This window comes from Oryx dammah, unplaced genomic scaffold (assembly GCF_014754425.2).
Source record: "Oryx dammah isolate SB20612 unplaced genomic scaffold, SCBI_Odam_1.1 HiC_scaffold_29, whole genome shotgun sequence".
In the NCBI taxonomy this organism is placed as follows: Eukaryota; Metazoa; Chordata; class Mammalia; order Artiodactyla; family Bovidae; genus Oryx; species Oryx dammah.
The window spans coordinates 107,873,070-107,889,802 of record NW_024070213.1 but is presented as its reverse complement, the minus strand read 5'-3'; the positions used below and the strand labels follow the sequence as shown (position 1 = coordinate 107,889,802).

General features: G+C 40.4%; 1 protein-coding gene across 2 annotated transcripts in view; it reads left to right on the top strand.

The window, feature by feature from the left end:
* Positions 1–16,452, top strand: part of SYT1 (synaptotagmin 1) — a 230,019-nt gene extending 213,567 nt beyond the window's left edge. For both annotated transcript variants that reach the window (XM_040234516.1, XM_040234515.1), the window contains exons 7-8: positions 7,663–7,796; positions 13,355–16,452. In XM_040234516.1, coding sequence (XP_040090450.1) covers positions 7,663–7,796; positions 13,355–13,561 — 341 coding nt within the window. In that variant the 3' untranslated portion in view covers positions 13,562–16,452. The remainder of the gene's footprint in view (positions 1–7,662; positions 7,797–13,354) is intronic.
* Positions 16,453–16,733: the final 281 nt, after the last annotated feature.

Sequence of the window (16,733 nt, the reverse complement as noted above, 5' to 3'; positions counted from 1 at the left end):
TTCACTCTAGACGGGAAAGAGTGGAAAAAAGAATGGAAGAGTTTGGAGGCTAGGTGGAGGCAGAAGAAAGAAATCAGACTTTTTTTTTTTTTCTCACAATGAAAAGGAATTCACAGAAAAATTATGAGTGGAGGTATAGATACTACCTTTCTCCAACAACCAACGGGTACTACCGTATTCCTAACAATGACTCTCAAAGCTGAGGGCCTCCTTTTCTCTGTTTCCTTATTTTGAGCAGCATCAGGAAAGTAGATTTGCCATACATAATATGTCCAAGTATACCCACATTAGCTGGAATATCTGGAAAGAAACGTCCATAAATCATAGTTTTGGCTCACACTATCCTAGAACCACAGTAATAAGACTGCAGGTAGAACTGTCCAGATTAACTCCTCAGCTCTGAGTGATTTGATGTCTTGACTTCAGGAACAGGAGGATGTGGAATACTGGATGTTGAGTTAGTTTCCCATCACACACCTCAAGACCATCTCTGCAGGTAGAAAAGAAAGAAACTCTTTCTCTTTCATCTCATACAGGAGTGAATTCTTCAGTAATGAACCAGTTGCTCAGCGTGGGTGTTCCTTCCAAAAAATAAATCTGGCACTGGGGTCAGCTTGGAATGACTTTTTCCCATTTGCTAATGGGGGGCACCAGTTCTACAAAGTGATTTGGGGGAGGGTCTGACACAGAGATGCTGACTTAGATGTCAGTCCTTTTGCAACACTATAACAAATATGAATAATTAATAAAATATGTGCCAAGCACATTCTGAAGCACTTTCAAAAGAGAGACTCAATTTAATCTTCATAATTCTCTGAGCAAGGTATGACCAGTCTCACCACTTCAAGGTGAAGGAACTGTGGAATAAAGAGCTTAAATAACTTGCCCAAACTACACAGCTGCTGCACAGCCAAGATTCAAGTTAGTTTAGCTTCAGGGTCTATACTTATAAACAGTATGCTAACTTATTTCTCCAACATATCACACAGAGTAGCAGGTTCAGTGTCTGTATACATTCTTGTGGGAAAAAATCAGCCTTTCTAAGCCCCAGTTTCTTCACTGGGATTGTTGTATGGATTAAAAGAGATTATATAATTTATCATATATATGTAATATGTTTATATATATGTTATATATGTGTGTTACATATGTTACGTATATTGTATATGTTTTATATGAAAGTGTTAGTCACTCAGTCATGTCCAACTCTTTGCAAACCCATGAACTGTAGACTGCCAGGATCTTCTGTCCATGGAATACTCTAGGCAAGAATACTGGCTGGGTAGCCATTCCTTTCTGCAGGGGAACTTCCCAACCCAGGGATCAAACCTGGGTCTCCTGCACTGCAGGCAGATTCTCTACCATCTGAGCCACCAGGGAAGCCCGTACATATATCACCTTCAAGCACTCTACAAATATAAAGGAACATTACCATATTAAACCTTGCAATATATCTTACTTTAAAAATTCTTCTCAGCTAGCATTTCAATGACTTTCACTAATGTTACCTAGGGACCTAAGACACCTGTACATGAATATCATCTTTTGATTTCATGCCATATGTTAACATTTTAATCAAAAGAAGCAAATTTTTGAAAGATTTTGCTTTGAATAACAGTGTAATAATTTTTAGGAGATTGGAAAGAATATCAACTTTTTCCAAAATATTGCTTTCTAGATCTATTTAAATTAAACTCTCATCCTCAAACCTTGCTAGATAAACAACAGAATTATCTCTTCAATTTTGGTTGCTGTATTAATTTTCTATTGCTACTGAGATAAACAATCACAAAGTTAATTTTAAAAACAATACATGTTTATATAGTTCTGTAGAAGTCTGACACAGGTCTCAACTTGGCTAAAATCAAGGTGTCAGCAGAATTGTGTTCCTTTTAGGCAGGAATCCATTGCCTTTTCCAACTTGTATTTGTTTTAACTTTTTGTTTTGTACTGGGGAATAGCTAATTTACAGTGTTGTGATACTGCCAGGTGAAGGGTGAAGGGGCTCAGCCATAGACAGGTGAGTCCGTCCTCCCCCAAACTCCCCTCCCATCCAGGCTGCCACAGGACACTGAGCAGAGTTTCACGTGCTATACAGCAGGTCCTTGGTTACCCATTTTAAATACGCGGTGTGTGCTTGCCCGGCCTCTAGAGGCGACCTGCATTCTGTGGCTGGTGGCCCCTTCCCCATCTCCAAAGCCAGCAGGGTGGTTTGTCTCTGCACCTGTCTCCCAGTGTTACATCTCCTTCTGACCACAGCCAGGAAAGGGCCTCTGTTTTCTCACATGATTAGACTGGGTCCTCTTAGGCAACCCTCTCATCTCAAGATCCTTGACTTTAATTACATTTGCAAAGTCTCTTTTGCTTTATAAGGTGACATATGAACAAATTCTGAGGGTTAGGATATGGATATCTTTTGAGGGAACTCTCTCTGCCTTCTATAACTGTTTTTGTTAGGAACAAAAAGCCTAAATTTTATATGAAAGAGGACTGTCAACATGTAAAAGTTTGAGGGTGATTTTATTACCATGTCCTAAAATGCCCCCAAGTTACAAAGCTATTATGACAGGAGGAGATAGAGTTCAGTTCGACTGATTTCAACAAAAAAGAGAGCCTGACAAATGGTGAGTGAAGGTAGCAGTGCCGCAGTGACAGCAAAACCAGATGATACACCTGAAAATCAACCAAAATGTGGCAACGAATCTGCACTCGTTGTAACTGCAGTTTATCGTTGGGAGGGAAGAACCTTCCTTCTAATGCTAGCTCATCATTTTCTAGCACTGACAAGTTAGAAACATTTACTACTAGAGACGAGATAGATATCAGAAAAGAGCTCTTCATTTCTACCCCAGTTAGAAAAACAAAAAGATCCCACCCCCTTTTTAGGATAAATTAAACAAATAAAAGGCCGACTGTCCCAAGTCTTGCACCTGTTTCAGTAGCAACAGGGATTATCTAACTGGTGTTGAAGGAGGGTTGTCGGTAGTTAGATCATGAAGGGTTTCATGAGCACTTGTTCTGGGAACAGAATATAAGCAGTGTAGTCATAGACATATGGAGTTCCTGAGGACAGCAGCCCAACGTTGTAGCTTGCCTATTCCCCTGTGGTATTTACAGGTTTACAAAAACCTAATGGATATTTGGATGCCATGCATGGTGTCTAGTAGTTGTACTCAAGAGCAATGGCAACGTTAGGGAGTCTCATTACTGCCTATTTTTATCATTTCCATAAAATTATGTCTTGTCATACAATGACCAGTATTCCTAAGCCATTAAGAAACAAGATTGACAAGAATTTGCTTTGTGGACTAGTCCGTAAAACAGAGCAAATTTAAGTATACAGAGTTCTACTTTACAGAAGAAGTGATCCTTACTATGAAAAATGTGTGTGTCCTTAAAACATGGGTGTGTCTCATAGTTCAGTTCAGTTCAGTCACTCAGTTGTGTCTGACTCTTTGCGACCCCATGAATCGCAGCACGCCAGGCCTCCATGTCCATCACTATCTCCCAGAGTTCACTCAGAGTCACGTTCATCAAGTCCAGCCATCTCATCCTCTGTCGTCCCCTTCTCCTCCTGCCCCCAATCCCTCCCAGCATCAGAGTCTTTTCCAATGAGTCAACTCTTCACATGAGGTGGCCAAAGTACTGGAGTTTCATAGTTAGGTGCATATATTTCCATTAAAAAGTCTCAGCCATACTTAGGGAGACAGGAGCAAGGTCTAGGTTCCCAAAGAAGTTGCTAGTGAACTAATCAAGAGATTAGGGCCATCTCCAAAGGGACCAGAATTCAGGGCAAGACTTCAACCAGAGGACACACAAAATCAAGCCAGTCAAAGAGTGGATGAAAATGGAGAAGAGTAGAGAAAATGGAGAATTAATGTAAGACTTCGGATGGCTGAACAAAGAAGATGGTCAAATGTGACCACCTTGGGTACATAAGCTGTTGGGCTTAGACAGTCAAGATTTATCCAGGCACAAACGTTGAAAAAGAAGACTTCTGACAACCTATGGAGTGGGATAAAATATTTGCAAACCATATGTCAGATAAGGGGCTAACATCCAAAATATATAAGAAATTCATACATCTCAACAGCAACAAAAAAAAAGTAAAATTTTAAAAATCCAATTAAAAATGGGCAAAGGTTATGAATGATATTTTTTCAGACAAGATACGCAAATTACCAACAGATCCAGGAAAAAATGCTAATCATCACTAATAATCAGGGAAATAAAAATCAAAGCCATAGTGAGATATCTCCTCACACCTACTAGAATAGCTATCATCAGCAAGACGAGAGAGTTCAAGGGCTCAAGATGTGAAGAAAAGGAGACCCCCATGCACTGTTGGTGGGAACATAAGTGGGTGCAGCCACTATGGAAAACAGTATGGAGTTTCCTCAAGATAGATTAAAAATAGAGACACCGTATGAGGCAGCAATTCCTCTCCTGGGTATGCATCTGAAGTAAAGGAAATCACTATCTCAGAAAGATGTCTGCAGTCCCATGTCCGCTGCAGCATTACTCACAACTGCCAAGACATGGAAGCAACCTATATGTTTGTCAACTGATAAATGGATAATGAACGTGTGATATATATGATAGAATATCATTCAGCTACAAAAAAAAAAAAAAAGAAGAAGAAGACGACATGGATGGACTTCAAGGGCATTATGCTAAGAGAAATAAGTCAGAGAGAGAAAGACAAATGCTGTATTACCTCCCTTTTATGTGGATGCGGAATCTATTTTTTAAAAAGAAAGACTCCTAGAAGCAGAAAGTAGAATAGTGATTGCCAGGAACTGAGGAGTAAGGGAAGTGAGGAGTTGTTGATCAAGGGGTACAGACTTCTAGTTATAAGATGAGTAAGTTCTGGGGATCTAATGGACAGCATGGTGACAATGTTGTGTTCTATACTTGAAAGTTGCTAAGATAGTAGAGCTTAAATGTTCTTACCACAAAAAAAAAAAGTCGTAATTATGTGAACTGACAGTTGTGTTAACTAACCTTATTGTGGTAATCACTTGTCATATGTACATCAAGTCATCACATTGTACACCTTAAACTTACACAATGTTATATGTCAACTATATCTCAATAAATCTGGAAGGAAAAAAGAGAAAAAGACCTTTGAGTTCCTGCCAGCCTTGGTTATGATTAAGCTGGGAATTGTGCCTATAAAGTACGTGGTTTTGGTGCTTGTATCGGAATGAATCTGCAAAGGCAAAGCCTCCCTCTGCCCATTCATACGGTCCCAAACCTGCTCCTGTTCCAGCCCTCTGCAGGGGTCATGAAATTATAGAGTACCTCTGAATTGGGGTGGGAACTGGCAGATTCTGCTTTTGACAGTGTTACCTCCCTGACCTCACCACCCACCTCTCTCCCCCTTGCCTTCTTGATTCACAAACAGGAGGAAAGAGCCTTAGGGCTCTGCATGTACGGTTCCTTCTGGCTGGCTCAAGCTGCCCCCACACCTTCAGACAAATGACTCCTTCCTGTTACTCGGTTGTTAGCTCACACCTGGCCCCCTCAGTCAGTGAGAGTCTAGCTAATCAGTTTTTCTGAGTCACCTTGTTCTCCTGCAGGCGTTGGTCACATCAGAGATCATGTTGAAATCTGAAAGGATCTTGGTTTTTAATTTGCTTGCTCAAAAGGCAGATGCACAAGGAATTTTCTTGTCATTTACTGCGTTAAAGGAATAAACCATGCTTGTCTTGCAAGGGCCCGTGCCTTAGGTTGGTGGAGTTTCCACACGTGAACATAGGAGCCACCAGTGCTGATTTGGGAGTGTTCAATACTGCGGTATTTTGTCAGTGCCAAGGCGCAAGTGGAGGCTTGACCACCCTTATACAGTGTAAGGGGCTGCGATGGAGGAGACGGGGAGCTCGGTAGGCAAGCCAGGCCTCTGTGCCAAAACTCAGCGTTGCCTGAGAGCAGCAGGCTTTTCTCGTTTTCCTCTTCATTGGCAAGTATTCACAGCGTACATGTTTAACTGACCCAACTACTTAGTTGACACACTTGCTTGGTCTGGCTTTTTAAGATATTCTTCATTTTGATTAAAATCTTAATTGCAAGCCCCTTGACTGGATGTAACATTAAAAACAAAAAACATAGACTACACATGTTTAAGTAATCTGGGATTTGGGGCAATGGGAAGAAGACAGAGAAGTGAAGGTAAGGAGACCCAGATTATTAGGCCCTTAATAAGTTCCACTTATTTATTCAATAAAAATTGAATACTTCTGGGTACTGTTTAGTAAATTCAATTAGTGAGTATGGCAGACAAATTTTCTGTACTTCAGAAGTTATATTCTACTGGAGGATTGGAAGAAGGGTATCAAAACCACCTTCTCTGGTCTGCAGCTGTACATTCTAAAAGTATATGGGCATTAGACTAGATTATCCGTAAAGTTTTTTTTACAGCTCTCCATGTTCTGAAAGAAAGGAAAGAAATTTTGGAAAGCATGGCAGGGGAGTAAAATCATGGATGATTTAAAATTTCTTCCTCTTTTTGTTTATCATTGCCCCCTGATATTTTTCTATAATGAACATGCATTGCCTATCAGATGGAAAAATGTTTCAGGAAACAGTAGATTTTACTATCAAAGTTGGGCATTGGTTCTTGATAAGCTGTAGGGAGGTCATTCATCTGTTAGTAATGCAAACCATCTTATCCCTCCATTGTCTTACCTAGCAATGAGACTTGGGAAACTGGTAAGGAAATCTTTCCCCTGCCCCTTTTCTCATTACTTTTGGGGGTGCTACCAGCTTATTTGCTTTTCCTTGAACCCTTGAAGCTCTTTTCTACCTAGAAATGTTCTGGCACAGATTCTGGATATCTCTCTCTCACATACACACACACACATACACACTCAGACACATAGCCTCTTCTCACCCTTCAGTATTCACATCTCACTTTCAGTGTTCCCTCTGCAGAAAGGTCTTACCTAAGTGATCTAACTATATGATTCCATTCCTCCCTTATACTCACCATGCCACCCTGGGAGTCTCTATCATACATCTATCTGCTCTTCTCTTCCAGAGCACTCTTCTCAAGTTATAATTTCACATGTATTTCTCTTCAAGTTCATTGTCTATTTCTGCCACAAGTCTGAAGTTCGTCCTGAAAACAGGGATGGTCTGGTTTGTTTACAGCTATATCCCTAGGGCTATTATTGTTTTAGCAAATGAGTAAGTGAAAGAACAAAATGGCTCCTCTGTCCTCTCTGTCAAGAGTTCTATTCCATGCAGTGGTATCCTGCAGCCAGTTTCTTGCCAGCTTACGAGAGCCAACTGCTAAATTTTCAGGAATTTACCAAGCCAATTGTTAAACAGTTAGCTTGAAATTAGTCATGCTGAGAATATTTATACCATGGACATTAGAAAATGCTATGTCAAGATTTTTTTTCCCAAAAAGGAGGTTTGCCAGCACACCACTGCTCTCATCTCCTAAACCCAACTATAAACACTGAGATATCATGACCAAAAAAACATGGCCCATAGGTTACTTAAAATCTTTCAACAAGAAACACTTGAAATTTTTAAAAATACTAAATATATGCTACACAATTACTTTCCTATATGAAATACTTACTTTTTATAAACTCAATTATAATCTAAAATATGTGTCTCTAATCTCCTAAAGTTTTTGTTTCTATTTTTCAGATCCTTATGTGAAGATTCATCTGATGCAGAATGGCAAGAGGCTGAAGAAGAAAAAGACAACAATTAAAAAGAATACACTTAACCCCTACTACAATGAGTCATTCAGCTTTGAAGTACCCTTTGAGCAAATCCAGGTAATGTAAAACATATTTTTTCTTCCCATTCGATTTCATTTCTTCAGACCACATAAATTAAACACACAGATCTTGTAAGCTTTCAGTGCACATGTCTCTACTTGAACTGCCATCCTTATTCCACGCACATTTGATGCTCAAGCTACATGAAGAGGGAAATGATAAAATATACAGCATAGGATACGCTGCTTCATCAGCAAAAGCAGCCGGCATTCTGGTGAGCAGAAATAAAGTAGGAAAAAGAACATCAACAGAACAACTCTGCTAATTCAAAAAGTACATCCACAAAAGTTAAAAGGTCAAGAAAAAAATGAGCTTTAACTTTTGACTCTCAAGCCACAGTATTTCTCATTATCACCTCTTTGTAGCAAAAAAAATTTTTTAAGTGAGAAAAGAAATATCTTGGTTGATGCTAGATATGCAGCATAATTTAATCTTTTACCAGTAGAAAAATTAGGCCAAGTTGTATTTTTAATTGTTTAAATTCAGATTCCTGTTTCTGAGTTGGAATGGATGGTTATTTTTGTAAAGATGGTACCTTAGTTTGCTAGATAATATTTATTATGATTGAAAGTACTCTATTAAAAGACCCTGCAGTTAATAGGTTCAAAATAGGACCTACATGTAACCACAGAGACGGCACATGATCTTACTACTTACGGCTTCCCTTGCGGCTCAGCTGGTTAAAGAACCTGCCTGCAGTGCTGGAGACCTGGGTTCGATCCTTGGGTTGGGAAGATCCCCTGGAGAAGGGAAAGGCTACCTGCTCCAGTATCCTGGCCTGGAGAATTCCATGGACTGCATAGTCCATGGGGTTACAAAGAGTCGGACACAACTGGGCAACTTTCACTTTCACTTATTACTTCAGTTCAGTTCAGCCGCTCAGTCGTGTCCGACTCTGCGACCCCATGAATCGCAGCACGCCAGGCCTCCCTGTCCATCACCAACTCCCGGAGTTCACTCAGACTCACGTCCATCGAGTCCGTGATGCCATCCAGCCATCTCATCCTCGGTCGTCCCCTTCTCCTCCTGCCCCCAATCCCTCCCAGCATCAGAGTCTTTCCAATGAGTCAACTCTTCGCATGAGGTGGCCAAAGTACTGGAGCTTCAGCTTTAGCATCATTCCCTCCAAAGAAATCCCAGGGTTGATCTCCTTCAGAATGGACTGGTTGGATCTCCTTGCAGTCCAAGGGACTCTCAAGAGTCTTCTCCAACACCACAGTTCAAAAGCATTAATTCTTTGGGGCTCAGCCTTCTTCACAGTAGCAATTCTTAAATATGTTTAGGTTTTCTTACCTCATAGTCCATAGTTAGGCTATTGGAGCCAAAGTTCACATCCACTAATTATACACTATTTTTACTAACCTTTAATGGGTGGCAGAGAGTCAAATTGATTAAACCAACACTATTTTTAAACTTTATAAAATATTTGATGTGGGTCTATCTTTTCAGTCCTATGGAAATTTGCTCATGACTTGAAGGAAAGATGAAGGGTGGGCATTAAAACTACAGCATGGAACCTTCTACAGGTTCAGAATCACAAAAGTCAGCAAATAGTCTTCAGTTGCATATTTTTACTTTTAATCCATTCTTAAAATACAGTACTATAAGAATGAATCACACTTTTATTCCATGAAGAAACTTAATATAATAGCTACATTTATTGTATACTTATTTGTACGTAGGCCCAAGGTACATACTTATGCACTTTACCTGCGTAAGCTCATTTGATCCTTATGCTGTGAAAGAGGCACCATTATTACCCCAGTTTTATATATGTATAAGGAAACTGGGGACTTCCCTGGTGGTCCAGTGGGTAAGAATCCAACTGCCAATGCAGGGGACACAGGTTCGATCCCTGGTGCAGGATGATTCTACATGCCATGGGGCAACTAAGCCCCTAAGCTGCACTACTGAAGCCACACTGTTGAGTCCATTCTCCATGACAAGAGAAGCCACGGCAAAAAGAAGCCCTCGCACCACAACCAGACGGTAGCCCCCACTTGCCAGAACTAGAGAAAGCCAGCACGCAGCAGCAAGGACTCAGCACAGCCAATAAAGAAATAATTTTTAAAAAAGGGAAACTGAGGCTCATATGGAAAACAGGAATAATAACAGAACCCATGTCAAAGCGAGATTATGCATGTAAAAGCATCTGGAACAGTGTTAATTAAGCACATTTGAACACCCAGGAAATGGTTCCCATCATTATTATTCACAATACTAATATTATCTTTTTTTTTAATTAGCATTTTATTAGAAAATGGATCTAACAGTAAGGTTAAAGCACTATGTAAATCAGCATGGTCCAACAGAACTCTGCAAGGATAGGAATATCGGTGTTGTCCAGTATGGTAGCCAACAGCCATAGGTTGGCCATGAGCACCTTAGCCACTAGTGTAACAGGGGACTTCAATTTTAATTTATTTAAATTTAAATAGCTACCTGTGGGGTAGGAAACAGCAACCCACTCCGGTGTTCTTGCCTGGAGAATCCCATGGACAGAGGAGCCTGGTAGGCCACGGTCCCTAGGGTTGCAGAGAGTCGGACACAACTGAAGTGACTAAGCAAGCACCTGTGGCTAGTAGCTACTGTATAATATAGGCCAGTTTTTTAACTGCCAGTAATCCCACCATCCTCACATCAGTTCACAGTTTTTATATAACCTTTCTTACATATATTTCCACATGTCAGCAGATTGTACACACTTATTTACTTTCCATAGCTCTTCTACAAGTAAATGACATTGCAGAAGATTCCTGTCCCCAGTCACTTGTTCACTAGTCTGAACCAGTGAGCTCACTGCTCTGGACCCACTGGCAAATTAAGACATCCAAAATTTCTCTGGCAATTTATTTTACAGTATTTACTTGATGAACTCTCTTTTTTTTTTTTTTTTTTAGTTCTGAGACATTAGTCCTATGGAAATTAACACCTCTTGGCATTTTGTACTTTAATTCCACAAAACTATTTAAGGCAGGACATTGAAATAAAAAAATCCTATTGTAAATCTATTCCTCTGAGCTATACTTCTATACATTAAAAGAAAAAATACATGTCCCTTTTCAACTATAAATTTCAGCAAATGCAAATGTATTGAAAAATGAAGCACATTAGAAACAAGATGTGTGCTGGGTTTCTGAGGCAGCCTTTCAGAGAAGATAACATTTTTTGTCAGGACAGAGAGAGCCTGATACAGAGTCCATGAGGCATGAAAATAATGAGCACGCCTTTGACTGTATCCTGTCTTCTCTGTTCTGTGAGTCAATTTGCTCTTTTTTCTCTTTTTTCCCCCAAGAGGCTGCTTACCTAAACTTTGTACTTCCCAAGAGAAAATAACTGAGCATTTAACATGCTGTGATAGGGACTTAGGTTTCATTTATCCTGAGGTTATAAGAGTGTCTTTCTGCCCCTATCCACATGAAACATGAAAGAAACAAAATATACTGATTCCCCCAAATCACAAGAAAATGCAGTAAACCACCCCTCCACTCCTCAAAAATTTATATACTACATACACAGCTGGAAAAACTGACTCAAGTCCCTTATAAGGATATTTTGTCCTGGTTGCTACTAATCAATATGTTCCTAGGTGAAACAACCAAAACTCACTCCAACTATTCACTCCAACCTCCAAAACCCTAGTTCCCTTTGTCCACAATGCCCCTAGTGTCTCTGCCCCCATTTGCTGCAGAAAAATGGCATCCGGATAAATTCGCTTGGGAAAAGTACACAGAACCACCGTGATGCTGTTCTTGGTCCCGAATGCCATCCAGCAAATAGGTCATTCTCTTGATAATGGAATCAATCCACGGCTGCACAAAAGGGGAAATTTACTTCCTCTACTGCCCATGTGCTACATTCTACATTCTCAATTCCACTTTCAGAAATGATCTTTTTTCTCTGATCTGAAGCTTTGTGTGGGCGCCTCTCTCAGGACGTTCGTACAGAATGCAATCCTCAGACAACAGAGCAGTAAAGGGCCGCAGCTAGGCAGGCTCTTCATCTGGCCCTGGCTTCCATCGTTACATTTTCTGCTTCTTTTGACTCTGGCCACCAAATGTTATAAATTCCACTTTACTCTAAATTTGTCCTTTATCTTTTCCCTTGGTTTCTAGATTGGAACTGTTTCCTATTTTGACTAAGCAAATCAGTTACCTAGAAAGAACTAAAATGTACTTTTAGAAAATGTTTCTTTCATGTCAAACTGGCATAGATTTTCTTTCACCAGTTCAAAAAAGTAAGGCATTAAATACACCATCACAATATTTTTCAGCCATTAAAAAGAAGGAAATAATGCCATTTAAAAAGAACGAAATAATGCCATTTGCAATAACACGGCGGGACCTAGAGTGTCATGCTGAATAAAGTAAGTCACACAGAAAAGGAGAAATATCATATGACATCCCTTCTATGTGGAATCTAAAAAGAAATGATACAAACGAACTTGCCAAACAGAAAGAAACAGACTTATAAAACAAACTTAGGGTTTCCAGGGGAAAGGGATAATTAGGGACTTTAGGAAGGTCATGAACATACAGCCATATTCAAAATGGATAACCAACAAGGGCATCCCACTGTACAGCACATGGAGCTCTGCTCAATGTTATGTACCAGCCTGGATGGGAGGGGGGTTTAGAGGAGAATGGATACGTGTATATGTATGGCCGAGTCCCTCTGCTGTTCACCTGAAACTATCACAGTATTGTTAATTGGCTATACCCCAGTACAAAATAATAAGTTTAAAGCTTGGAAAAAATAAAATAAACCCTCACAACCTAATGGAATCACTGGAGTAAATCTTGTCAGCCTAAAGGGTTATTTCCATTTGATGTCAATGCTGGATACACAGTTACTCTGTTTTTATTGAGAGAATTTATGAATGAGAAAAAAATATCTTTAGTTAATTACTACTTATTGAAGACTTTTACTCTGTTGTGACACTTCATACTCACAATAATCATTGATTAGCTGGAATTCTACAGTAGTTTTAAATAAAACTATGCTGGCTCTTCCCACCTGAAATAGGATTGCAGTATATGGTTGCTTTGAAAACTGTAACCGCCCCCTCCAAAAAAATGATCTGAGTACTAACGTCAGAAATTTTATTGATAAAACAATAGAAACAAATGGATTTAACAGTGAACACAAGTTGACATGGGCGGCGTGGCATGGTATTTTACAAGACGAACCCCGGAAACCAAACCACTCATTTCTTACATGACTTGAGGCAGGTGATTTAACTCCTCTGAGCTTTAGCATCTTATCTGTATGACAGCAGTTAACAGGATCTAATGTAACTCAGCAGTTCACATGAAAGTCTTAGAACTGTGCCAAAACGAACATTTATTAAGTATTCTGAAAATGCTGAAGATGATGATGATGTAATAATGACAAGACGGATGGGACTTGTATTATGCTCCAAGTTGTTTTCAGCCTCGTCCTGGTGCTTGCAGATTGGCTCTTATCTCCCAATTGCTTGGATCTCAAGGAAGCTTGGTGGTAGGACTGTATCTCTAGAGCTGGGTGATTAATGTTTATTTTGTGTCCTCTCTCAGAAAGTGCAAGTGGTGGTAACTGTTTTGGACTATGACAAGATTGGCAAGAACGATGCCATCGGCAAAGTGTTCGTGGGCTACAACAGCACTGGGGCGGAGCTGCGACACTGGTCAGACATGCTGGCCAACCCCCGGCGCCCCATCGCCCAGTGGCACACCCTGCAGGTGGAGGAGGAGGTTGACGCCATGCTGGCAGTCAAGAAGTAAGGGAAGAAGCCTTTCTGTGTTTGCCCACATAGTGCTCTTTAGCCAGTATCTGTAAATACCTCAGTAATATGGGTCCTTTCATTTTTCCAGCCATGCATTCCTAACACAATTCAGTGGTACTTCAAACCCTGTTTTAATTTGCACAAATTTAAATGTAGAGAGCCCCAAAGCCCTTCATCATCCCACTGCCCTCCAAATCTTCTCTTCTTTTAAGCAATATGATGTGTAGATAGAGCATGACGGAAATTCTTTATTGTATCACACCGTTGTATATACCAGTATGCTAAAGATTTATTTCTAGTTTGTGTATTTGTATGTTGTAAGCGTTTCCTAATCTGTGTATATCTAGATGTTTTTAATAAGATGTTCTATTTTAAACTATGTACATTGACTGAGATATAGGAGAGCTGATAATATATTATACGGTAAATAGAGTATCATCTGCATCCCGGCAATCTCAACTTGTAAGGCACTAGTGTGGTGAAGCTGACACCTTAAAGGACAACTTAAACCTGAGCTTTCTATTGAATCATGTGAGCACCAAGATACGCTTGCACCACAAATTTGGTGGGTGAATCCAATTTTGTAGAATTTCTTCACAGGCAAATTAGCATGATCTGAGCAGCATCCAGCCTGACCTCCAGGAAGCACAGGCACAAACAGAATAGCATCCGTCTGTGCACATCTACAGAGCTCAAGTCAGAGCTTCACTCTGACATTCGCAGAAGCAACTGACCAGTGGTCAGTGATTCCATGTTACTGCACATAGAGTACCGACATGATGGTGTTCCGTGTGTGCGTGTGTTTGTGTGTGTGTGTGTGTGTGTGTACACACCCGCATTTGTCTGGGGATGGGAGGGGTGGGAAAGCAGCAGAGGAGAGAAGAAGTCGGCATTTCGAAATGTTGCCTGACTATTCAAGAAGAAAGGTAGCTCTCCGTTCTCAGCTTCATACACCCTGTGCACCCGGTGAACTCTGTCCCAGCTGTCACACCTACCATGATTCCAAAGGTTTGCACATCAGACTTCATAACAGAACATTTTATTATACTGGATTAGAAGGAATGCAGAATATTTTTAACACAGCAATCTGTGCTTAGGACACAAAATTACTTGGTGGTAAACAGACAGTATTGTAATCCCATCAAAAGAGGAAGGAAATAACTAGCCATAGTTCTGAATGCACCTCCATTAAAGCCAAAACAGACAGTTAGCTAGTGATCTTTTTATATGCTCTTTTTACGTAAATAAGTTTTAATTTGTCCTTTAAAATTTAAAAAAAAAAGGTGAAACACAACCAAGAATAAGTTCTAGAAAACTGAAGCAACCTCTTATGTATACTAGATGCTTGATTTAGGAGTTTTTAAATGTTTTCAATGTTATTATGTAGTAAATGGCACTATTATGAAGCTACTAGTCATTCCATAAGAGTCTTAAAGGACTGCTCTGTGTAACACTGTGACTGCCGTGTGTGCTTAGACACGTAACGTAGTTTCCTCAGTGGATAGCACTCAATCTATTCCTTAGTGATATTGTAACAATACTGCCATTCCCTCCTACTCCACTGCCCAAGGTGTGTGTAGCACAAACAGTTCTCATTACAAAGGACCAACTCAGCACTGAAAAGCTATGCATAGGATAAGAACGATAGAAAGCACGAGGTGGATCACACAGCATTTTGTCAAGCACTGTGCAATATACCATATTTATCCCCACTGCAGCAGACCACCACTTCGCCGAAGGGCAGCCTCTGATCTCACACTGTATCTAGCCTTTGCTCCCACCAACCTCTGTGGTTCCTTCTCACTCCTAGGCCAGAGAGCGTAGGAATGCTCTGAAGGGGAAGTCTGTCTTCAAAAATACCAAAACAAAATGGAAGGAAGCTAAGCATTAGCCTCACGTTCAGGCTTTTGGATTTCGTGCCACGGTTCTTAAAACCTCAAAGAGAATTCAAAAAAGCCTAACGGGAAGCGTCAATCGTAGGGCTGGCTGTTTCCTGAGAAAACTAGAATTCCTGTCTAGTTCTTTCCTTATCAAAGCAGAGGCCAGCCCTTTGGCCTTTCAGCCCAGTTGTAGCAGACTCCTCGGGACTGGGATAGACCTGAAGGATGAAGGGAGAATAAGACCTCCCCGTTCTGTGGACGCTCCACACTTTTTTCCAAAAAGTAGACAGTAGAAAATGCACAAGTCCTGATGTCAGATTAAACACCTGCTTTTAAAAAAAGATTCAAATGAGACTCCTTCCGATTTAAAAGATAAGACCCTACCAAAGCAATGGAGTTGACTGACTTTTTTAAGTTCCTTGAATATCAGAAATTGACATTTGAGGTCACTGTATTCAGCTTTAAGTTGTTTGCACCGAAACAAACATTTTGAAACAAGCAGGTTCGAGTTGCCAAGTACAAATCATTTCTTGCATTAAAGCACGACTAATGCGTTCTCTTGCACCACTGCCAGACATGGGATATTGTCACCATAGAATCAGCTGGTACTACACCACCTGTCACAAGTCAGTGACCGAACCTGCTTCAAGACCGAGATTCATCCTCCAATAAGCCACACGTACCCTTCTGACAAAGCTGTGTAAAGTATTAGAATCTGATGCTCTAGAACGATCCTAGTTGCCTTTGTGTATATTTACTGCCTGCTTGAGTGCTTCTCTGTGTGGATTTTCTCTGTATCTTGTAGAAATGTTGGGGTGTTTTCTTCTGCCATATGGCTCGTGGCCCACGAGCCAACTACTTTAGCTGTATTTTACCTTCATTTTTGATGAGGTGGTTTAAATTTTGTTTCATTTCGTGTAGTGAATTCCACAGTAGTTTTCTGATTGTTGTTAAAAATGACTTAACATATTACACGGATATTCAATAAAAATGTTTTATTTCCTGTTGATGTTGCCGCCTTTCAACTCTTTTTCTTACCTGACCCTGGTGGGGAGTCCAGCTGGAAGCAGAGGCAGCTAAACAAAAGCTTGCCCTGAATGCCAACCCCTGCGTCTATGACGACAGAATGGCTGGGGAGGGAAAACTGCTCAGAGAGCATTCGGCCGTTCCTGCCCAGTGTTTCTAGGCAGTGTGATTCTCAGCACGTGTTTCTCTGCTCCTATTTATCATCATTTCACCAGGTACACTTTCTGGCTCCCTGCTTTGCCCAGAATGCATCCTCCTTTTATA